This window comes from Astatotilapia calliptera, chromosome 7 (genome assembly GCF_964374335.1).
Source record: "Astatotilapia calliptera chromosome 7, fAstCal68.1, whole genome shotgun sequence".
NCBI classification, from domain to species: Eukaryota; Metazoa; Chordata; class Actinopteri; order Cichliformes; family Cichlidae; genus Astatotilapia; species Astatotilapia calliptera.
Window position 1 is genome coordinate 26079021 of NC_137428.1, and position 25222 is coordinate 26104242.

At 41.8% G+C, this 25222-nt stretch overlaps 2 protein-coding genes across 3 annotated transcripts; both read left to right on the forward strand.

Moving 5' to 3' along the window:
* The first annotated feature begins 653 nt into the window (after positions 1–653).
* Positions 654–14582, forward strand: osbp2a (oxysterol binding protein 2a). The gene is made up of 14 exons (XM_026173965.2): positions 654–1119; positions 2042–2247; positions 6174–6424; positions 6561–6729; positions 7458–7578; positions 7669–7735; positions 7818–7955; positions 8055–8300; positions 8434–8554; positions 8685–8788; positions 9350–9445; positions 11018–11202; positions 11314–11531; positions 11868–14582. The coding sequence occupies exons 1-14, from the start codon at positions 959–961 to the stop codon at positions 12005–12007; spliced, it is 2223 nt and encodes a 740-aa protein (XP_026029750.1). The 5' UTR covers positions 654–958; the 3' UTR covers positions 12008–14582.
* A 1501-nt stretch (positions 14583–16083) lies between these two features.
* slc35e4 (solute carrier family 35 member E4) lies at positions 16084–23479 on the forward strand. 2 transcript variants are annotated; one of them, XM_026173966.2, is made up of 3 exons: positions 16084–16310; positions 17225–17841; positions 20582–23479. In XM_026173966.2, the coding sequence occupies exons 2-3, from the start codon at positions 17244–17246 to the stop codon at positions 21118–21120; spliced, it is 1137 nt and encodes a 378-aa protein (XP_026029751.2). In that variant the 5' UTR covers positions 16084–16310; positions 17225–17243; the 3' UTR covers positions 21121–23479. The 2 variants fall into 2 exon arrangements, with proteins under 2 accessions (XP_026029751.2, XP_026029754.2); XM_026173969.2 differs by lacking the exon at positions 16084–16310 and adding an exon at positions 16500–17119.
* Positions 23480–25222: the final 1743 nt, after the last annotated feature.

A 25222-nucleotide genomic window follows, 5' to 3' on the forward strand; every position in this document is an offset into this window, starting at 1 on the left:
ACACCATCAACAAACAATCCAAATGAGGAGCAAGCAACATGTAAATGCTATGAAACATCCAGAAGCACAGAAGGAATATAAAGAACACTGGACTACAAAAAGCAGACGATGATCTGCGAATAAAGGAAGTCTATGATTATATTCAATATAGGTGGCATGAAAGTAGACAGGACAAATCACAAAGAAGGCAACATAAGACAGAAAGTGACAACAGAAGAGAAGAAGAAAACAAAAACTGCTACTTGACATACTCAATATAAAATAAGAGGACTGCATATAAGCTTGAATATCTGTTAAAGCAGTCCCACCCCATTTAATAAACTCTGGAAACGCCCCTGACAGGCACGTAAAGAAGCAACGGTGTCCTCTTTCGGCGTCACGCTCGCAGTGCACCTGAGGGCCCATAGAGGAAGTAATCTTTTAACTCTGAATTATAAAACTTCTGCCTCCGGAGTGTGTTTCAGCTCACAACCCCGACAACAATTTCTAAATTAAGACTTCTGTAAATGTGATTCGGTGGTTTTGCAATGATTTTCTGCAGCGATGTTTCTGCGCACACACAAACCCGCATCCTTATGCTACAACCCTGCGAAAAGGACGTCATCACTCCCCCCCCCCCCCCCCCCCCCCCTTCCTTCACATCCTCTGCCTCTGTCCCTGCACGCAGTCAAAGTGCAACCTCTGAGTAGTTTCGTGCAATAATATGCTCTGTTGTTCCGCCCTGGCTCCTGAAACAGCCGACATTTTCAAAGTGTCTCCGGGTGGAGGGGCACACTGCCTCATCACCACACAGCTGCAAGCAGGCAGTAGCTTAAGCGAAGGGTACAGTGTTGCAGTGCAATAATCTGGCTCACTCGCAGCTAGCTTATCGGTACAGCTGTTGACTGGCAGCAAGTCCACTGAAACTGCACCGACTCTCCTCCGTCCATCCCGCCGGAGCACCGGCCGACAGGGGCAAATGAACGAGCTGGTGAAGAGTTTACCCTCCCCGACTCTGCCCGGGCTGCACCTCCCGTCCGTGGATACCCACAAAGGCTGGCTCTTTAAATGGACCAACTACCTGAAGGGCTACCAGAGGCGGTGGTTCGTGCTCAGTAACGGCCTGCTGTCCTACTACAGGTGACGGTGATTTACTCAGTTAATAATATCAGAAATAATAATGGAAGCTGTTAGCAGCATGTCAGAAATTAGTTTTATTTAAAAGGAAATTAAACTTTTTTGCATACCTTATCTGGAGGAAGAGGTTTAGTAACAGCAGCCTAAATAAATAAATAAATGAAAATCACATGAGTCATAACTACAATGAGATGACCCGTGAACGATGTTAAAAACTATATAAGTTTAAACATGGTGTCTAATAGCACTTATTACGTCTATCTATCTATAAATAGATAGATGCTGCCTGTCTCTAAGAATAACTTTATTGATCCCAACAGGAAATTCATATTTCTTGAAATATCATATCATAAAAGTCTTCTATAGTATTATATTCTATAATAGAGTGCTAGATATATTAATTATTACATTATTATATATAATAAGGTAATAAATATCTATCTAGTGAACAGCAATCTAGTCTTTCTAGAGGGACTGGCCCTAGCATAATACAACTAATAATATATAACATAGTATTCATATAATTTTATATGTAGTCTCTATGTAGATAGATAGGCAGACAGACAGAGAGAATAGATAGATAGATAGATAGATAGATAGATAGATAGATAGATAGATAGATAGATAGATAGATAGATAGACGAACGGGCGGACGAATGGACAGAAATTTAGCCTTGTAAGTCATGCAAGGCAAAGCTGTCATTGTTAACCTACAGTACATATTGTCCAGAGTTGTCTCCTGAGGGAAACTTAAACTTGTTTGGTATGACACTTATTGCGACTCTTTTAAAACTGAAATAAGTCAAAAATGGAGCTGCTCCATTTTGTAAATGGGGCACATCAGCATGGAGCTGAGCAGAGAGGCTGGTGTATTCTTGCCTTTTTTTTTTGTTCTGCTGTTACACGCTGCTGTTATTCCCCTCAGGACTCAGGCAGAGATGGCACACACTTGTCGGGGAACAATTCCCCTGGCGACGGCGCACATCGAGGTGGGCGACACCTGCCACTTGGTGTTAACCAGCGGAGGCCGGAGTTACCACCTGAAGGCCACCTCCGAGGGAGAGTGCCAGAAATGGGTGTCAGCACTGCAACAGGCCAAAGCCAACGCCACTCTCCTCATGCATCACTCAGGTGAGACAGGCATTTTATACTCTTTGTGATTCGTGTTTTTGGACAGTAAATTTTAGTGTAGTGTTAGTGTTACTGTTCTGTCATGTACCTTTATTTTATGGGTTTCTTTTGTTGTTGTTTTGGGGTTTGGGTTTTTTGGGGGAGATTTAAACAAAAACACCCACACCAGAATTTGCACTTTAAAGGAACAGCATGGTTCAGCCGAGAAGCTCTGAAGCAGTCAAACTAATTTTAGCTGTAACATGAATGCAGGCTGACACAACCAAGACCCATTTTCCTAAATGCATATTAGATTTCTACACATTCTCTGTGCTGACTTTATAGTTATGTAAACAGAAGGACACAAGGTGGCAGTGTTATTCAGTATGTCCTTATGAGAACAGTCCGTTGGGGGCAAGGGGTGTGATTAAAGGTAAAAAGAGGAAGCTGTATTTAATCTTGTCATATTAAATTACACCTCACCTTCAGCTATGATCATTCTAATACTCCCTTTTTTTTTACCTTCAGACAAATAGAGCATCTTTCTGTCTTACACAAATGCAGAATCACACATGCAGCTACCGCCACCTACCCTCCCCACCACGCTGTCTCCTTTCTCCCTCCCCGTCTCCTTCACTATGACGACAGTGAGTGCTGAATGAAATGACCTTCCTGTAGACTCCTCCTACCCTTTCTGAAAGCAGGAGGGGTAAGAGAAAAAAAAAAGAGAGAGCAGGAGGGTGTGAGCATTTTCATTGAAAATATTTTTCCACTATACACTCTGTGGACAATAGGAAGACACGAGGGCAGCCTTTTTCAGTGACTGTGTCACCTTGTAAGTAGCCTGCTCATTATATTACCAGTGGCAGGATTAGAAGTGAGACAGTCGCCGTGCATTTGCTTGCATGCTTTTTTTGCATCCATGTATGCATTAGTAATCATAGCTTTATGTTTATGGAGTTCAGTAAGTTGGGCAGTCCCTTTAATTTACTGCACATGCACAGCAGAGCCGTCGTCAACCGTCTCTGTGTACGTTGCCTAGTTCGATTTGATGTCTGCAACACCCAAAAATGTTGTGTAAAATGTTCGAACTCGGAAGGACTGATGTGTGAGATGTACATGAAATACTGGTTCAAATATAGAGCTTAGCCCATTTACACTGTTTTATGCATTTTAAGACTTCCAGAAATGGTCTTAAAGTGCTGCTGCTCCATGTTTTTGGGTAATTATTTTCATCATAGGTTTATGTTCCATATATTATGTGTCGTTCACACAGCTGTGGCTGATGTGCTTGTGTGCATGTGTAAGAAGAGACAGTGCCTTGTGTTTTTTGGTGTGATGTGATTATAGATTATCATCGAGTGAGCTTTTTCATCTGGGCTCATTAGCGGGACAAATTAATTGGCTAAAAGTCGATTCGAACAGCATCTGTCTGTCTTATAATAGCTATTACTAAAATCTTTAGGCTCCTCTGAAATATGTATAAATAGGTGTGATGTGAAAAAATAATGTTTCCCGCTGGTGTTGAAGACAAGATGAAAGCGTGAGGATGAATCCAAACAGCCTGTCCTGGAGCCGGCTTTCAGCACACACAGTCAGACTTTAAATGGTTTTTCCATGCTGAGGACGCTTACAGTGCATCCCCTGATTTTTAACTCTCTCCTCCCACACTGTGTCCATATTGATGCTCCCGCTATCACCTGTGGGTGTTTTCTTTTTTTTTTTTTAAAATGATTCAACGATGAGTCACCAATTGAACTCTCCAAAGTCCTGTGTGGAAAATAACCAGTCAGTGCACAGACTAGACCAGTATCCCTCTGCCCTACATGTATACTGTTATTCTATGTCCGAGCACTTCCATATAAAAACATCGGATGGCAGATGGCCTCAGATCGCAGATTCATAGCGTCTTAACACCTTGAGCTCCACCAGCAGAGTGTGATTATTCTCTCTCTATATATATGTGGGTCATGAAACCATTACAGATGCCTGAAGGATTTTTCACCCTCTCATTTTTAATCTTCTCCTCCAGAGACGTTCTTAATCCACTTTGCCCTGATTGTTTTCATTTCTTTGCCCCTTTAGATTGAAGTAGTTTATGTCCCGTACATAGGCAAGGCTTTCTTTCAAGCACAGCAGGACCTAGAAAAGTTTCATTGCATAGGATGGAAGCAGTTACATGAACTTAAAGCTGGGTTGTTTGTTTTGGCATTTATTGCTCGCTATAGATATGGGTCTGTTTTTATACTGCATAAGAAATTTTAATAGAGCACAGAATTGTGAGCAGGTGCATCATTCATTCTTCAAAGTGCTTATGCAAAGAAAATGAATATATATATATATGGGGCGGGTTTATCCTTCAAGCTTGGGTCCTCTACCAGAGGCCTGGGAGCTTGAGGGTCCTGCGCAGTATCTTAGCTGTTCCCAGGACTGCGCTCTTCTGGACAGAGATCTCCGATGTTGTTCCCGGGATCTGCTGGAGCCACTCGCCTAGCTTGGGAGTCACTGCACCTAGTGCTCCGATTACCACGGGGACCACCGTTACCTTCACCCTCCACATCCTCTCGAGCTCTTCTCTGAGCCCTTGGTATTTCTCCAGCTTCTCGTGTTCCTTCTTCCTGATATTGCTGTCATTCGGAACCGCTACATCGATCACTACGGCCGTCTTCTTCTGTTTGTCTACCACCACTATGTCCGGTTGGTTAGCCACCACCATTTTGTGCGTCTGTATCTGGAAGTCCCACAGGATCTTAGCTCGGTCATTCTCCACCACCCTTGGGGGCATCTCCCATTTTGACCTCGGGACTTCCAGGTTATACTCGGCACAGATGTTCCTGTACACTATGCCGGCCACTTGGTTATGGCGTTCCATGTATGCCTTGCCTGCTAGCATCTTGCACCCTGCTGTTATGTGCTGGATTGTCTCTGGGGCATCTTTACACAGCCTGCACCTGGGGTCTTGCCTGGTGTGATAGACCCCAGCCTCTATGGATCTTGTACTCAGAGCTTGTTCTTGTGCTGCCATGATTAGTGCCTCTGTGCTGTCTTTCAGTCCAGCTTTGTCCAGCCACTGGTAGGATTTCTGGATATCAGCCACCTCCTCTATCTGCCGGTGGTACATACCGTGCAGGGCCCTGTCCTTCCATGATGGTTCCTCGTCTCCCTCCTCTTTCTTGGGTTTCTGCTGTCTGAGGTATTCACTGAGCACTCGGTCAGTTGGGGCCATCTTCCCAATGTATTCTTGGATGTTCCTTGTCTCATCCTGGGACGAGACAATGATATATATATATATATACTGTATGTATATATATATGTGTGTGTGTGTGTGTGTGTGTGTGTGTGTGTGTGTGTGTGTGTGTGTGTGTGTGTCCCATTTCCATAAGTGAAAATGGGACTGTAAATGAGATACTTTCAGGTAAAAGCATTGTCATAAATCTCTCCATGATGCTTTGTAATCAGCCCAGTCTCTTTACACTCCTCCATTAAAGCTTCAGACTGATGGTTTGGCTCACTCCAGCAAACGGGTACAGAGAGAGATAGTGAGGGGGAGACAGGAGAAAAGGGTAGTGCGTCATCTTTTTTTTTTCTCCTTCTTCCTCTAAAAATAGCCTTGCCTCCTGATTGCACAGACCTACGTTTCCAGGGCAACAGTGTTCATTCACAGCTTTCCAGTGTTGTAGAGAGGAAGATTTGTGGTGGATCAGGGTGTGAAGTGTTAATATCTTCTTCTAGCCAGTCCCCATTAATGCTCTCTCAGCTTGTCTCGATCTAAATTTTAAATGCATTTCTCAATCTGCCATTACATCCCAGTGCGCTGTTTACTACACCATCACAAACACCCACTCTGTTTACATGTAATAACCTCTAATGATGCTATTTTAGTAAATGAATAAAATTCTGTCCTGGCTCTATTTTTTTTTTTTTTTTTTGTGCATGTGTGTTTGAAGATGACTCGGGGGATGAAGTCCCAGTACCTCAGGAGGATCGTACTCTAACCCAAGGGGTGCTTAAGACTCTGGCCAGCAAGCTAGATGACCTGAGCACCTGTAATGAGCTGATAGGAAAGCATGGTGCTGCCCTCCAGCGCTCCCTCAGTGAACTCGAGGACCTGCGTGGATCCACTGACAGCACAGACAAAGTGAAAGCCGTTAATGAGCGAGCCACCCTCTTTCGCATCACCTCCAATGCTATGATCAATGTGAGCCATTCAGTTCTCCCCCAGTATGTAGCCACTCTAATGGGAGGCTAGCAGAAATGCTTTTTTTTAACAAAGGGGGAATAGAGCTTGAGGGTGCCGCCCGCATTCTTTGATGTGTTTTGTGTTCACACCTCAGGCTTGTCGTGACTTTGTGGACGTGGCAGAATCTCACAGTCGGAGGTGGCAAAAGGCCCTGCAGCATGAGAGAGAACAGCGTCACCATCTGGAGGAGACCATCGAACAGTTAGCCAAACAGCATAACAGCTTAGAAAGAGCCTGGAGGGAGAATCCCACCTCATATACAGGTGAGACTCTGTCTGTCTCCCAGACATCCTGTGTCACCAAAGAGCAAATGGGCCTCTTCAACGGGTGGTGCACAGACAGGTTACTTGAGTTAGACTTTAACCTTTTTTAAGCATATTTATCTACAATCTGCATAAGAAACTACAGTAAACAAATAAACTATTATTTTAGTGATTTTTGTTTTTTCTGATGTAGTTTGTTATGTTTTACTGTTTTTGTGATCAATGTTAGTCTTTGGGAGCACATTTTTTCTGTTTGGTATAACTAATGCTAACAGGTTAATGGTTACAACCTGAGCTTTGCGCACAAAAGTAACAAAGCGGCCAATGTTGATGTTGAAGTGTAGCTTCAGTGTTTGTTAATCGTCCCTGGGCTTGTGCGTATGTGTCTCTGAGCATGGAAGGCCTTTTTGCAGTGCACAGAGTGTGAACACAGAACACCTACAATCATTAACTGCTGTAAATAACATTTATAAAGGTAAATAAGACCTTTATATGTTAGTTATGTGAAATGCCTCATGTCAATTAAAAGCAACCTGCAAAGCAAACATTACGAAGCTACTAATAGTTAAACAACTTCTTCATACCGCTTTGAGGCAAGTATTAATGAAAGTTCTATTACCTGAAGCAAACATACAAGTCTTTTTAGTCTCCATTATTTGCTACTTCCTGTGTGGATGTAGAGGATGTGCAGGACTCTCAGCTGACCTGTCCTGTGCTTGCTGCCGTAGGCGTGGAGCGATCCCAGGAGGGAGATGCGAGCGACGAGAATGACGAGGCAGAGTTCTTCGATGCCATGGAGGACTCACCTGCGTTCATAACTGTGACTGCTACTGGTAACATAGAGCACAAGTGAGAGGCATCATCTCTACACAGTTACTGTATGTCTAACCCGCTGAGCTATTTTTGTGAATGTTTTTAATATTTGTTTTTTTCACTTAGGCGCTCAGGAAGTAATCAGAGTATGATGAGTGGAGGCGTGCCCAATGACTGGACTCACAATGAGAATGTACGTCACAAGAATACGGATATTAATGAAAAACACTTTACTGAGTAGCCCTATTCATCTTAGCTTGTCCTTTTCTCTACAGGACACCTCAGGCGCAAACCACATGCAGCTACGAAGAACAAGGCGCAGCCGTATTCCTGACAAACCAAATTACTCCCTTAACCTGTGGAGCATCATGAAAAATTGCATTGGGAAAGATCTATCGAAGATACCCATGCCTGTAAATAGTGGACAAATCTGCATTCTCCACTAATGAGCTCTAGTCAAAGCTTAATGTGGCGGGAACTTTATTTGATGTGTATGAAATGTGCAATTGCAGGTAAACTTCAACGAGCCGCTGTCGATGCTCCAGCGTCTGACTGAGGATCTGGAGTACAGTGAGCTTCTGGACCGGGCCGCTCGCTGCGACTCGTCCCTGGAGCAGATGTGCCTGGTGGCTGCCTTTTCTGTCTCTTCCTACTCCACCACAGTCCATCGCACAGCCAAGCCTTTCAACCCTCTGCTGGGGGAGACTTATGAGCTGGATCGGCTGGATGAGTATGGTTATCGCTCCATCTGTGAGCAGGCAAGGAATCACTTAATTACTGCGTTTATGCGTCTTTGATCACATTTTATAAACAATGGAGAGGAGAGCAAACACCCAACATATTGTGCTTATATTGGCTCTACTGACACCAGCTGATACAATTCACTTTCAGGTTAGTCATCACCCACCAGCTGCTGCCCACCATGTGACGTCACAGCGAGGATGGACCCTGTGGCAGCATATCACTATAGACAGCAAATTTCGTGGGAAATATATTTCAGTGGTGCCGTTAGGTAAGAAGCAGTCAGTGTTCACGATGACAGTCACTTTATATGAGCACAAATGCTACTACATCTGAGATCTGATTTATAAATACACTGAAATGTCTGTGTGATGTTTTGTATGCATTTTTTTTTACCATAGGAAACATTCACCTGCAGTTCCACTCGAGTGGAAACCACTATGTGTGGAGCAAAGTGACTTCCACAGTGCACAATATTATTGTAGGGAAGCTCTGGATTGATCAGGTGTGTTCCTCTTGGACAGCAGTTCGCAAAGCTTTCTGAAGGTCCTTTACATTTTTTCTTTATGTATTAGATTCTTTGTCATTCATTTGTGGACTAGTCTTTGTAGCTTATCATGTTCAGAGGAATATTTTTTATGCTTGTTTGTTTATTCCGTTAAAATGGGCCTATGAATTACTCCAGGATAAAAAACAACCTGAATGAAGGGATTTAAATTGCATCTCTATGTACTCCATTTCTTTTTGCTAAATCTCTTTAGTCAAATATATTAAAAAATATATAGATAACACAGTTCGACAGGCAGAAAATAATAATTTTGGACCAACAGTGACAATATTAGCTGAAACTTGGCATATCCTTAAAAAAATCTGGGGAAACTGAACAAGTGGTAAGCCTAAACAGGATCCACAGCAACTGATTTGAAAGTAATTTCCTTAAGAAATAAGGAAAGCATCCAGCAAACAAAAGCAAAATTTCTTCTTTCTTTTTTTTCCAAGCATAAAGGAAAGTAATTTTAGTCACTGTACACTTTTAAGTCACATCTGTTTTTTTTCTTGTTGGCAGTCTGGGGACATTGACATTGTAAACACCACAACCAAGGACACCTGTCGTCTTAAATTCTCCCCCTACAGCTACTTTTCCAGGGAAGTCCCACGCAAAGTAAGTTTCTGATGAACTAATAGACAACTACAACATTAACTCAGTCTTACATTTGCCGAATGTCTACTGCTACACAAGCCCTTTAGAGAGAATCTGTAATGCTGTTTTAACAGATACAACTTTCTCCTAATATTGACTAATATTGAATATTGAAAAAAATGGATAACCTACTTAAAACAAGGATTACCAACCTTACAGCTGGAGAAATAAGAAAAAGGAGGGCACAAAGTGTCAAACTAACAGAACAAGAACCTCTCTTTGAGGGCTATGATGTGTTGAAGCACTAAAGATCATAAAGGCAGCAAAATTCAGGAGGGGTGGCAAAAAATGTGTGATAAATTAAATACATTTAAAGCACATTTTAAGTACGTTGAACCAAACAACAGCTAAAAAAAAGATGAAAGAAATATCAAAAGTAAAAGATTGCAATATTTCTATTAATATTCTCAGCAAGAGCCAACAGCCAGAGAGCTGGGAAGAGATTAAAGTAAAATATAGTCTTACAGTCGGCCTGTAGGCCTTTTCTTCTAACCCAAGAGGTTACATAGAGCCAAAACACATGGCTGAAAACTCCATCTAGCAGCATATCTCCCTTTGGAACGCCAAATTGCCTTTCACGGTTCTTTTTCCATGAGTTATTTTTCTATTTCTGCCAGCCTTAAAACCAGTAACACGCAGCGAAAATCCCCCTTAATGGAGAAAAGCAGCAGTGTTCAGCAGCAACAGCTCTACTAATTTCCAGTGCTGATTTGTGTCTTCACTTTATGTTGTGGAAATTACATCTCAGTAGACTGAGCTGTCAGGTTTAACCAGAGCTGATGCATCAGAGGGAAACGACTGCTTGCACAAAGAGAGAAACCAGCTTCATCCTTGTTATGACAACTTCTTTCTATTCCTAAAAAAAATTCCTGAATCACTCCCGAAAGAAAATATCTTCAACTGTCACTCTAGGCTGTCTACCCTTCGGTAGGGCGTTGATATCCCCAGACACCCCGAACCATCACAAATATGAAAAACACAGTCATACACAAAACAGATGATTAAACATATTTAATTAAAACACTTAAGTGAATAAGGTTATATAACCTGCTTATCAGTATTCTCTCACACGGCATAATAGAACATAGAACAAGTAACTAACACGAATAGGAAAACAGGATCATTAAAAGAAGAAGAAATAAAAGAGGATCAGCTGGGTCAGACTCGGGCAGACCCCATCTGAAAAGCTGGCTGTCCACCTGTTTTTCACATGATTTTGGAGCTCATCTAAGGTACTGGCAGGATGTAAGGGCATGGGTAAAATAAATTCTTATCACAGGCAATGATATTAATTAGGTATATTTTATAAATCCCAGTAATGCTGTTTCTGTGGTATGCAACCACGCTCTCATTCTCATATGGCTTCCCAGTCGCATGTCATTAGCTAGTGCACATGCAGTTTCATAGTCGGACATTTTCAAACAGCAAAAACTGAAACTAAAATGGATTTTAAAAAAAGAAAGTAAATAAAAACCTAAAGACCCCGATGAGGGCTGATCTCTTCTTGTGTGCTATGTTCTTTGTTATTTTTAGGTGACAGGAGTGGTAGAGGACCGAGAGGGCACAGCTCATTACATCCTGTCCGGAACCTGGGATGACAAAATCGAAAGTGCCAAGATAGTGGATAGCAGCCAAGGATGCGGAGGCTCCGAAGGGAAACAAAAGACGGTTTATCAGACTCTTCCGCCCAAACTGCTGTGGAAGAAATATCCCCTTCCGTATGTAATACATTTTGTGCTCTTATCTTAATGATTGAGTGTGTCGGTGTGCTATTTCTCCTTCTCGGTCTGCATCTTTTGTCACACTGAGTTCTCTAATCCGTCCTCCAGAGAAAATGCAGAGAACATGCACTTTTTCTCCTCTCTGGCACTGACCTTAAATGAGCCAGAAGAGGGCGTCGCACCCACTGATAGTCGCTTGCGGCCAGACCAGCGGCTGATGGAGGCTGGTCTGTGGGATGAAGCCAACAGTCAGAAGCAACGTCTAGAGGAACGACAGAGACTGGAGAGGAAAAGAAGGGCGCAAGCTAACCAGGCCCTGGAGGAGGGTGAGTGCAAGGAAATGAACAAGAACAGTGATGACAAAGACTTTTCTGGCTTTTGCATCATTTGTGCCAACCTTCAGCACATATCGAGCAGCTGTTCAGAGCTTTATTTTGCAGTGAGCTCATAGCAATAACAGATTTTTCCTTATTTAGAAACAAAGAGCACAGGTGAAAGCTCTGTTGTTATAAAAATGAGTGACTATTGATCTTTAGCTTTGGTCAACAGCTGACAAAACCTGACAAAAACTTGCAGTAATTGGCAAATTTTACAATATTTAGAGTCTATGAAGAAAGAACTTTGCAATATCCTGAAAATGAGCACATATGTTCTGTCTTTAGGGCAAGATATTGAGGGTTACCAGCCACTGTGGTTTGAGAAGAGGACAGACGAGACAGGCGATAACATTTTTATCTACAAAGGCGGCTACTGGGAGGCCAAAGAAAGACAAGACTGGAGCCAGTGTCCTCAGATCTTTTAGGACAACATGCCTCTTGCTCCACAGCATCAGCCAGGCTGAGCATTTCCTCGTGGTTTAAGGATACTCTGAAGGATGGAGAGTTGTGTGTATGAGTTTGGATGTACATGTGTGAGTGAGTGAGACAGCTAATCTCTCCAGGGATTTTCAAGCACAAAAACATCTGGTTCCTAATTTACTTGCTCTTGCTCTGTTATATCTGCATTTCAAAAAAATGCATGGCCTCAGTATAAGAGAGTTAAGAGCTGCGAATAATATGTACACTAAAGGGAGTTTAGTGTACACGTGATCAGGTGTGTGGGGATAATTCTAGGCTGAAGACCGATGTCTTATTTTCTTCAAAACTGGCACAACTTGCTGAGATCTCCCAGTGATGCTGGGTTTCAAAAGAAATTTAGCAGGACAAAGCCTTCTTCTGTGCTAGAAGACTTCAAGATCAATCCCTATGATTTCTTGGTGTTCTTTATTAATCTGTTTCTCAAAACTGCACAAACTGCAGTTTGAAAGGATTAACAGTTATTGTCTGACTGGTCTCTAAAGAACAGTCACTCCACCAAATCTTTTTACAGATAATTGCTTTGTCTCCCATAATCTTGAAATTACAGTATGTCCACCTCCGTCACTGTTACATTTAAGTCAGTAGCAGAGAGCAGCACACACCCACTGAAAGCACTTGAATAATGTCTTCACTGACCCTGGAGGAGCCTGAGTGTGAGAAAATGACTAAAACAACATATTTGTGTAATCTCAGCTTGGACTCTATATAAAACTCTATATTCAAAAAAGTCTGCTTAAGCTGAAGATGCTGAAAGGTTTTTGCCTCATATCAGACAAAACTGCCAGCTCATTAGATTGCATGATATTATTTTCATTGCCACCAGGGGCTTCCCTCATCAATTGCTAACACTTGTAAACAGCTTGAAAGGAGTGTTAGTCCCACTCGCACTCATTCTTCCACAGCAGTCATCTGGACAGGTTTAACTTTTTCTTCCAGAGAAACTGCTGTTTCACATCAAAATGCCTAATGAGTCAACTGCAATGGACTGATTTTAAGGTCTGGATCCAGCAGCAAACGTTTACCAGGTAGGGGAAAATCGAGTTGCAGTGTAGGATCCAGGATTTTTGGAGCTCCGCCATTACCAAGAACTAAAATTTAGGATGTTGCTGCATCAGTTTAACTTTTTAAATGATGATTAAAGGTTAAATAGCTGCAGGTGAATGTGAGTGTTGGTTATCTGTTTCCATGTGTTAGCCCTGCAACAGACCGGCAACCAGCCCAGGGCACCTAGAGTACCCCTTCAAATATCTTTAAACAAAACCGTAAGTATAAATATGCTAATCTTGGGATTTTCCTCAGCAGGAGATATTATTGCTGCTGGTGGCAATTTTAGCCTTAATTATGTAACAGAATAGCAACTCCCCAGTAACCCCCTCATTGAAACAAAAAAGATTTTGTACAGATTAAAACGGTTCTGCAGGTATACCTCCAGGTAAATTCAACTGAGTAATTGTTTTTAAAATTAAATTTACCCATTATCAGGGTTTACCATTGTGGCAAGTACCAATGAACCTGTTCCCTTGCTTAAAATGGTTGCAAATGACTCTATTAGTTATTTGTATGTTAAAAATTGTTCATTTGCATTATGTTAGCAATAAGAAATCCTGCACAGTCACTTGTGATTTAAAAAAAACAAAACACTCCCCAATCAGGGAATTGTTTTATTCAGCCCAAATATTAAGTTGTATTAACATTATTTCATCATATCACTCAAAAACATTACACTTGCTCACGTTTTTGTGCGGCGGCAAGCACTTGTGTAAATTGGTAGTAAATACACTCTATAACCTGTTTATTTATAGTTTACTGTGTATTATTACAGCGGGGCATGATGCACAAATATGGCTGCCTGTTTGGTTTTGGCCTGTAAATAGCTAGAATATACTAGAAATAAAATCGTAGTATCATTTGAAGAAGATATACAGTGCTTTAACATCCATGTTGTCATATATTAATCTCTATTATGTATACATAACAAGTCATGATTGTATACCAGCTAAGGAGATGTTGGGTAAATTAAATAATGAATCTTATGTTTATAAGCGTACATAAATGATGCAATGAAATGTTGATCAAATAAAGCACAATGTCATGTTTACCTGACAGGACATGCTCTATAATTTAAAGTCCACAGCAAAGTATAGCTATGCATGGTTTTAGACTGCTTGTGCACTAGGCCTCTTCACCTAGCTAGCTGTTTGTGGATTGTTACTGAAACACCTTTTGTGCCCGACTGCCTCAGAAATTTTACATTTTTGAGCTCAAATAAAGACTTAAAGCTGCCAGTGTGCAACCGTTTACTGTCACACCAGTGGTTTTTATAATCTTCTGTCAAACAAAGCACAGGTAATAAAGAAGAAAACAGAGTTTGTCACAATGCTTTAAAGTGGGTATTTCTGTCTGGAGCTTTTCTTGAGTCCAAAGCAACTGTCCTGATCTACAAAAACATGTAAAAAATGTATTAGTTGTTTAACTAATGTTGTTTACTCAAAAAGAATAAATAAAAAGTAAATAACTGAATTTCCTCATGTGCTCAGCCGTCACTCGTACATGAACTACATGGATTTACGAGGTTTACCCTACAAACTGAAAGCATTATTTCTAAACTCCACCTTCTTTAGAAAAAAAATATTAAACATGCAAGTGTGATTGTTTTGTTGTACCAATGCTATGGTGACGATGAGTCATGGAAAAGACATTTGCATATTTTACAAGTGCACATGCAAACTAACCCTTAACTCATTCAGCAGCACCTGAAGTAATGCACAGGTGTAAAAACATGCTTCCAAGTACATCCTGAAGACTTACCCAAGATCCAAGATTTTTAGAATAAAACTGAACCCATAAGCCCCAGTGAAAGATGCTCTCTTACAAATTTGGCAGATAACATAAATTTGTATTTTGATTTCAGTTATTTTTCTCATTTCATCAGCAATCCTTTACAAACCAGATGATGGACAGCCTTGACAGATGCAACAGTGTTCAACATTTTTCCATGCTCACTGTATTTACTATCATGCAATTGCATGTGCATTAAAGTTTAAAGCCCCTGGCAGCAGTTCAATGCATGTATGGTCAAGATGACACGGTGAAGAATCAGAATGGGGAAGAAAGACATTTTAAGTGACTCTGAATGTGGCTGGTTGTTGGTCTGAGCTGATCTGAGTGTTTGAGAAACTGCTGATCTACTGGGACTTTCCCACACAGCCATCTCTGGGGTTTACAGAAAATGGTCTGATAAATATAAAGTTAGCAGCAGTTCTCTGGGTGAAAATGCCTTTTAAATTCCAGAGGTCAGAGGGGAATGGCTAGGCTGTTTCAAAGGGAAAGGAAGGCTGCAGTAAGTCAAATGACCACTTGCTGCACCCAAGGGCATTTCTGAATGTACAACATGTTAGAGCAGATGGGCTACAGAAGCAAAAAGAGCACACAAGGTGGCACTCCTGTTAGCCAGGAAAATAAAGCTACAGTTTATACAGGATCACCAAACTTTACAGTAGAGCTCTGAAAAAATTTCGTTAGGTATTGATTTCTGCTGCAACATTGAGATGGTGGCATCAGATTTTTGAGGCGTAAGGTCAGAATTTGTAGTTATTTATTAATTAACTTATCCTGTCCGGCACCTTCAGCAAGCACAATCATTGTCTGAATGCACTGCTGTGCCAAACACATTTGCTTTTCAAACAGGAACTCTATTCAATTTTATCCTTTGTACTTTATATATATGCATATATAGCGAGAGTAATAACTCAAAAAGAACTGATACCCATCTATCAAGGTATCAGAGAGTGAGAGAGGTGTGAGAATCATTCCTACTGTTCTCTATAAAACTGTACAACAACTCTTCTTTCTGTGACTGGTGAGCACTCCGGTCAGGCATAAGATTACACAATTATTTTTGTTATACACCTTCAGCCGGTTTTTAAGATTGGTATAGTTAAAGTACATATTACTTATTATTGCACTACTGTCGTGCACAGGTTTTTTTTTAATCCTAGGCTGTACTATTTTTATTCAATTACTCAGTTCTTAACCAATCTGACCCATTTAGGATTAAGCTGGCTGGGCTAGACGGAGCTCGTGAACTAAAAATGAGCGTGACACTCCCGGTCTATGACATACTACACAAACACAGTTAAAAACAGTAGCATTGCCCTTTAAGTGAACCGTCCAATGACACCACCCGCCCGGCTCGGCTGACAGTTTGGTGACCGAGTGACGGAGATTTGGGGATGCTGTCAGAACAAGGTAAAAGCGGCGAAGCTCCTATTCTAATCAAGTATCTCTGAGGTGTATCTAATTGGTTTCTAACTCGTCGCAAAGCCTGTAGGATAAACGGGTGTTTCCTTTTTTCCTTAATATTCTTGTAGCTAACAACCTGCTGTTAGCTAACACTGCGGTTTAGAGTCACTAGCTAGCGTTAGCATGAGCATAATGGCATTTAGCCGTCTGGTGTCAAGTGCCAGTCCACAGTAGAGGTCAGATAACTTCAGACACATTACTGTTAAACTGTGTGAGGCTGTCGACCCCTCTGTTTTGGCTAAAACTGTTAAATTTAAAGCGCTCAGGGCCATGAATGAAATGTTGTCAGAGTGCGCTGCACTTAGCGTTATATGTCGCTTCTGATGTCAGGTTCTCGCTCTGCTTCTCCAGAGCTGGGAAAAAGATGCTATTTGTAGCCTGCATAAACGGGAAAAACATAATTCCCCTGATTTCATGTGTAGATTAATACTTATTGGCTTTAAATGACAGGCACACGGCATGCCTCATCGTGTTTACAGCTCACTGGCTCGTCACTTGCGGTCCTTTTGCTACACGTCGGAATAATAATAACCAATCCAGTCATTCCCCGTCGTGTGTTGGAAGGCGCGGACGGTTTTCCAGCCCGCCCCGAGCTCCTCTCCTCCGGCTGTCTTACTGTTGGATAATGTCATATTGCCAACGCAGGGGTGTGTTACACAATCAGGCCGTCATGTAAAACAGAAACACGTGTCTATAGGCGGTGCTGAAAAACGCACTTCTGTTTTTTACTGGGAAACATTGACACCGCAGAGTGGGTAAAAAGAGCTGCCTCTCGGTTATTTTCGCAGCTTTCAGCCAGTTTTATCATCCATTTGTGATTGAGATGAGAGGTGCGAGCTGAACATGTGTTTTCCTTGCAGAGAGGACAATGATAAGAACATGATCAGCGCCGATGGCTTCTCAAAATGCGAGGCGACCCTGCAAGAGACAGGGAGGAGGAGGAGGCGGCCACCCGCAGAGATGCTCCATCTGCTGTCAGCTGTCATTGTTTGGCTGGTGACCGGCACCACCATCTCCAGTCTCAACAAATGGATATTTGCCGTTTACAACTTCAGGTACCCTCTGCTGCTGTCAGCTCTGCACATGCTGACAGCCATAGTGGTGGATTACGGCCTGATCAAGCTGCAGGTGATCCGCCACAGAGGGGTCGGAGAGCAGGACCTGACCCCCAGCGCAAAATGTAAGGTGTTCCTGTTGAGCCTGACGTTTTGTGCCAGCATCGCCTTTGGAAACATGGGTCTGAACTATGTCCAGCTGTCATTTGCACAAATGATATACACTACCACCCCGCTTTTTACCCTGGCCATCTCCACACTGATCCTAGGCAAGCAGCATCACATCATCAAATACACAGCCATGATGCCCATCTGCCTGGGAGCCTCTTTCAGCATTATGGGAGAGGTCCAGTTCGATCAGACTGGCTGCTTCTTTGTGTTCGCAGCAACCATGCTGAGAGGAGTCAAGTCCATCCAGCAGAGTGAGTACCACTTTCTCTGCATCACTGTCCCGTTTTGCCATGCTGGGAAGCTGACATGTTGTTTTGTCCCGTTGCTAAAGAAAACAATAACCCAATTGACATCAGGGAGCATTTTAGACACTGCAGCCGTCTGCGGTCCTGGAACTTCTTAGAAATTTGGTGATTCACTTCTCCGTTCATAAACGCACCCTAGCATTAAGGCGGAATGGCACATTGGCTGGTTTTTCAGTTGCTAGGGGAACGTGATAAATAAACACATATGTTTTTGTGGTATGCCCCAGTGGCTGGCTGATCTGTTGTATGTTTATTTTGGTTTCTAATATAAACTTTAATTTCATTATGAAGATGATTTTATCTTCTTTACATTTGCTGCTCAGGTTTCGATTTACTGAATAAGCTTTTTGTACACTCAACATTTCAGAAAATCCACCACAAACTGAGAAGTTTTTGAATTGCAAATCAGTCAGGTTCTTCTCTGCAGTCCTGTGTGTCCCTCACTCTCTAACTTTCCTATCTAGCTATAAAGACCTAAAATGCCCCCAAAATAATAATAAAGGCCAGATTGTTGCTTGACTTTGTTAAATCTTAAATGATTCTTAAGAGACCTTTAAAGTTCGTGATTGGATTATCTAAATGAGGTAAAAATGAATGGCTTTCAGTTGAAAAAAAACATGCGAGAGATTCCTTTCTTAGATTGATGTCATGTGGACTAACTTTTGCCCTCGCTGCATTTGTCCGGTGTACTCATTCACCTAATGTTCTGAGCTCTCACTGGAGCTTTCATTACATAAATTGCTTTAAAGCTGCAAACCGATTGCGCCACAGATCGGTAGCTTAGCTTCCGCAACGTCATCAGTCTTCATAAGAATGTGGTTGTCAGAGAGGGACAAAAAGAGTCTCTAAACACACGTATAAAGAGAGGCCCTGTCTTTAGTCTGTTGCAGAAGCAGACATGCAGGTTGCTCAGAGGAATGTAATGCTGCACACTGTTCCTGGTGGAGCAGAGGTACAGGCACGCTCATAACCTCAGGGGTCATCACTTTAAATCCCTTCTTAACAAATTGCAGATGTTTTTTGCTTGTTGCTTTGTTTAAATGTTGGAAGGAAAATGTAGGTCCTGCTTTTGCTTTTGGGATGTAATATGTAAACGATGTCCTGAACATTTTATTTTTAATCATGGCTAAAATTTTATGCCCTCAGATGCTGTCTCATGTTTCAAGAAGCTATTTTAAGCCTCTTACGCGTGTTGTTGCAGCAGTTTATTTTTGTACTCTGACACACTTTGTTAGGGCATTTTTTTTTAAAAACATTCAGCATTTAGAGTTTTGTTGTTTAACAGTAATGTGTTTGATTTTCCATGACATCATGGCATATTACACAAATTTCCCAAAAAGGAGATTTGCATAATGACCTCTGACGTGCTTTTCGCTCTCCTTTTGATGGACACACACGCACATAAAATCACACGGACCTGCTGTTATGAAAGTACTCCCTGTGTTTTTGCTAGGAAATATGTCTGAATCGATTGGTAGCAAAAGTATCTTTTGTAATGGGGAATGTTACAGTAATACAGATTTTTTTTGCCTGTTGCAGCTGCTCTCACACATCATGGTAACTACATAGGCTGGACATAACTACCGCACTGGACTCATTTTAAAGGCTCTAGGTTAGCATTTGGCCCCTGTCACGTGAGCCAGACCTGACCAAATATGGACGAGAGAGTGGAGCATTAACCTGTCAGTTAGTGCTAGCAGGCTCTGTTAGCATGCTATGTCCATACAGCATTCTGCTGCAACACACTGATAGAGATATTTGCTAATTAGACTAATAAAGCACTAATTAATTACCACAGCTGATGCACAAGCTTCTGGGATGCTCTGCACCTCATAGCAAACCAAAACATTAGTAGACTTTTAAACATGTTCCAAAAAGTAGGAACAGCACAAGCATGGTGTAAAAGCTCCGGCTCAGTGAGGCACAGCAGATAATCATCACCTGTCTGCGATGTTATGAAAATAAAAACTATGAAATGTATCTGGTTATATCAGGCTGTAAACATGTGGTTTAGTGTTGTAATTTTCAGCAACTTTTGGCATGAGAGTCTATTGGAATGTACTGCTTTAAGTGGTCGTTAAAGGAACTTCACTTCAGTGTTGACTTCCTTTTCCAGCTTGCCTAAAACACACATTATTACATTTTGACAGACTGAAGGGTAATAGCCATTTGAAGTGTGTGTGCGTGTGCATGTGCGTGTCATTGCTGTTACAACAGATGTAGCTGTCACAGAGAGATTACAGATGTAAATATAAAGTAAACCAGATAAACTAATTCTCCCTAAATGAGTACAGATCAGGACATTGATGTGACTAGATAAGCTTGAAGTGTTTCCTCTTTCTATTGCAAAGCCTCTGCGTACTTTCATTTGTATACATGTCTTTTCTGTATACGAAACTCTTTATGTGCTGGGGTGGGGGTTTGTCGTCCCCAGTCTCATCAGACCGTTGATGCACCTGCAGCTCCACGTTGGTGTTATTGTGCAGCATCTCCAGCACTTACAGCATGTGTGGGACTATTAAATTGAAAGAACTGCTGTCATGTTTTTTAGCTTGTGACACCGCTAGCTGTGCCTCAGTATCTTTACTTTGACACAGCTGGGCAGTGCTTAGTTTTCTGTTTTCTGTATGGGAATAAGTAGTGTGTTCTGTTTGTAACTGCTGTGTACATTTGTCTGTTTTTATAGGTATTTTACTTCAGGAGGAAAAGATCAACTCCGTGTTCCTGCTGTACCTGATGTCCATTCCCAGTTTTTGCATCTTGGCCATAGCTGCTCTCGCCTTGGAAAACTGGGCTATGCTTGAGTCGCCGCTTCATTACGACCGCCACCTGTGGGTCTTCATCTTGCTCAGCTGCCTGGGCTCGGTCATGTACAACTTGGCCAGCTGCTGCGTCATCACGCTCACCTCGGCGGTCACTCTGCACATCCTCGGCAACCTTAGCGTGGTGGGAAACCTGCTGTTGTCTCAACTGCTCTTCGGCAGCGAACTGTCGGCCCTGAGCTGTGCCGGCGCAGTGCTCACGTTGTCTGGCATGCTCATCTATCAGAACTCAGAATTTATCGTTAGCTACCTGGATGCACGCAGGGCCAAAGCAAAAGGCTCCGTACGAGTGGATTTTCACAGTGCACGTAGAGAAGACTCGGTTAAAGCTAGTGCGTCTGATAAAACATATCATCCCCATCATCAGGGCGCAGACAGAAAACAGGAAGACAAAATGGACTGAAAAGAAAAGAGGAGTCGTACCCTAGTGTGTGACTTTATACAGCTATAGTGTCGCCAACAGTGACAGATGTTTTTTAAATTTTTTTTTGACTTCCTCACTGTGCCACTTTATTTATCTCCAATTCACACAGAACTGGAGTCTGCAGAGAGGAAAAGTTGCCTTTTTGCATTAGTAGTACTATTATTATTATTATTATTTATTTATATTTCTTTGGTTTACAATGAAGGTAACTTTTTTGCCCTTATCCGTGTCACATATAGCCTATAGCGGTATATGCATGCATGAGCACACTGAACTCATTGATACCTCATCAGGTATTCACACTGTCACTCTTACTACTCCACTGTGAAAATGTTCTCGTATCCAGAGGGCTTTAATCAACGTTTTGGGTGTCTGTTGTGGATATTATCCGCTACAGTAAAGCCTCATAGATTGGGGGGGGGGGGCCTCAGATCTGAGCGGGCACAATTTGTAATAAAAAGCTATATTTATGGTACTGTTACCTGACACTCTCCCGGCCCTATTGTGGTAAGGGACTGGGTGTTTTTGGCAGCTTTTTTATGTAGACATGTAATGTGGGTAGCTTGTTAAATAAAGGCAAAGGCACTGCTGTTGTGAGTGTTGGTAAGTTACGAGTATGGATAGAGCTGACACTTCTGTGCAATGCCACATAACATTTCCTCTCCTGAAGCACATTTTTAATAAGAGGCTGTGTTTCGTCCTACTATAGGAATGTCAGTGTGGCTTTCCACTTCAGGCCTAAATTTTGTTCTCTCTCAAACCTGGAAAGACGGTCTCTGTAGAGCTAGTCCAATTATTTCCAACTTTTACAACGGCGCACTGATAATTAGGTTCACAAGGTCTCTAAGGAGTGTCACTCAACCTTAGCTGGCTTTTCCCTCTGGAAGACCTGAGGAGGAAAAAAAAAAAAAAAGACTTGAGATGTACTTTAAGGTCGCTTCTTAAATCCTAACCTTTGTTAAGCCAGCACGTCTTAGAGAAACTGACTTCTTTTAAAAAGTGTTCCGTTTTCACTCTCAGTATTTAAAAAGCATCTTATTATGACATATTTTAGCCCCCCTCTGATATTTATATGAAAGAAAATATTTATTTTTTAGGGCCTTAGCAATAATCAGAGGGGGTTTAATGCTGTGGAATTTGGTCCTCAAGTGTCTTGCAGCTGTGTACATGTAAAGTCTGAGTGTGTTAAAGCAGACGCTTGCATGCTTTTGCTCCAGAAAGCATCCAAAATGTCCTCGGATGCTTGTTGCACACCTTCCTACATGCACGGTATGCCAAATGTTTACTTTAAAGCTTTTTTTTTTTCTGCTTTTTTTTTTTTTTTGTCTTGTGAAACCTGTTCTGTCAGTGACCAGATACGACCAATGCTCACGTACAGTGTGAGCTCTCAAAAGATGAAAACAACAAAGCCCTGCGTGGAAAAAGGCTCAGTATGACACACCAGTTTTTTCAGCATGTTTCACCGTAAGAATAACAGCAAACAACGCCGCATGTTGATTCAGCTGAATAACATTTCAAGGATGTCATTCATGAAAATTACTCAAAACGTGTAAGATGCTTTTATAATTCCATGATTAGTTGAAAATGGTTGCATTTAATTTCTTTTGCAGTGTGTATGGTTTTACTGGTTTTATATTTCTTAATAACACCACTCACATTTAAAAGTGATGTTCAACAGATCATTTCACTGGTTTTAGGCTACTGTACTGAATACCTCAACTCTTAAACAGGACTTATGCCCCCTTGCGTTCATAGGACTGAGATCAAGCAGCTTTTCAATAGTCATAAAGAAACCACAGCGAGGGAGATCGCTCACAGATAAAATAGTTCATATATACATTTTGACAATTTAATAATCGGTAAGCTGTAGTTGGTTTGCAGGTTTATGATCTAATTTCACAGTCTCAGCTCTGTTTGGCAGGTTTGGCTACTTGTTCTTGTCATGTTTGAGAAGATTATGAGTCTGGAGAAGATAAAAAAACAAAGCAATTGTTGCATTGACACGGTACGAAGACGCCGCTTAAAAAAAAGCCTACAGTTCCTGTGTGCATACTGTGTTTGATTGTTTGCAAAGTTAGTTGGATGTAAATAGTTATTTTATTTTGTTATGTATTTTATAGTCATATGACTGGTTGAAACTATACTGGTTCAGGAATGAAATGTCTGCCTCATGCCTTAATTGGACATACTGTAGATGAGAATGCAGTTTTGATGAATGCTGTAGGTGTTTTTCTTGTTTACGGGCAAAGATACGGCTCATCCATGTACACGTGACCTGCAAATGTATGAAAAGAAAAAAATGGACTGGTATAATAAAATAACAAAACCAAACACCTCATTTCTGAATTGCCTTGTTCTTGAAACTGCATTCATATCTGAAATGAATTCAACACCACCTTCCTGTTATGGGGTTAGAGAGACCAACCACATCCTTTGTAATTGATGTAATTATATGCTTAGGTTGGGTCACTGAGTTTAAACTGAATTCTTAACACACATCTTAGAAGACATTAGCATTTTTAACTATTGTAAATACATTTATTGGATACTTTATTAGCCACACCTTGCTAGTACTGTGTTAGACTCCCTTTTCCTTTCAGAACTGCATTAATTCTTCATGATATAGATTCAACAAGGTGCTGTAAACATTCCTCTGAGATTTTAGTTCCTATCGATATGACAGTCAACAGAGTTACTGCAGGTTTGTCATCTAAACATCCATGATGTGAATGAGGGGATGGCCGTGATCAGCCATACACAGGTAGGCTGTGTTGTTGGTGCGAAGTGGCTCAAAATGTGCCAAGAAAATGTCCACCACAACGTTATACCTGTAGCAGCAGCAGCCTGAACCATTAAAACAAGTCAGGATAGATCTATGCTTTCGTGTTGTTTACACAAAACCACGACTCATCAGACCAGGCAACGCTTTCCATATTTGCTGTTGTCCATGTTTGACGAGGCCGTGGCATCAGTATCCTGTTCTTAGCTCACAGTAGTAGCAGCCTGTTTGGTCTTCTGCTGTTGTAGCCCATCTGATAAAAGATCTGATATGTCATGTGTAGTCACAGGTGCCTTGCTGCATACCTTGGCTGTAACAAGTGGTTATTTTTGTTACAGTTGCCTTCTTATCAGCTCAAACAGTCTGCCCATTCTCCCTCCTCCTCTGGCACCCACAAGGCATTTTTGCCCAAGAACAGCCACTCGCTGGATATTTTCTACTTTTTTTGGACTGTTCTCTGTAAACCCTAGAGATGGATTTATGGGAAAATCCCAGCAGATCAGCAGTTTCTGAAATACTCAGACTAGTCTGTCTGCCACCAACAATGTTCTTATATCAACTTTTATCGCCTTTCTTCCTGATTCTGAAGCTCGGTTTGAACTTCAGCAGGTCGTCTTCATCATGTCTAAAGACACTGGACTGCTATCACGTGATTGGCTGATTAGATATTTGCATTGATAAGCAGCTAAAGAGGTGCACCTAACAAAGTGGGGGGTGAGTATCATTAAGGTCCTCAGAAACTTTCACATATGTGCAGTTCATAGAATAGAGTCTGTGAAGGTTCTCAGTCATCCAGGTCATCGTAGTCTAAGGAGCTTGGAAAGAAAAGCGTCTGGACTTCTTTCAGTTGCTTGAAGACGTTTCACCTCTCATCCGAGAAGCTTCTTCAGTTCTAAGGGTCAATGGTGGAGAGTCCCAGATTTAAGCCCAGTGGGAGTAACCCCCCAAAGAGGGACAAAGGACCCCCTGATGATCCTCTACCTAATCACATGAGCCAAGGTGTGTAAGCGGGTGTGGGTCCCAGTCAGCCAGGGTTTCGGGTGAGCTCATTGTGAAACCTGGTCCCACCCTATCATGTGATTTCCTGAGGTCAGATGGCCCAGGATGTGAGTGGGCGTTAAGGCGTCTGGGAAGGGATCGCAAAACTGGGTTATAGATGGCAGACAGTTGGTGTCGTAAACCACCGCCTCTGTTCAAAGATGGTCGCTCACAGTGGACGTAAATGGCTTCTTTCACTCCTCTTTCAAACCATCTGTCCTCTCTGTCCAAAATGTGAACGTTGGCATCCTCGAAAGAGTGACC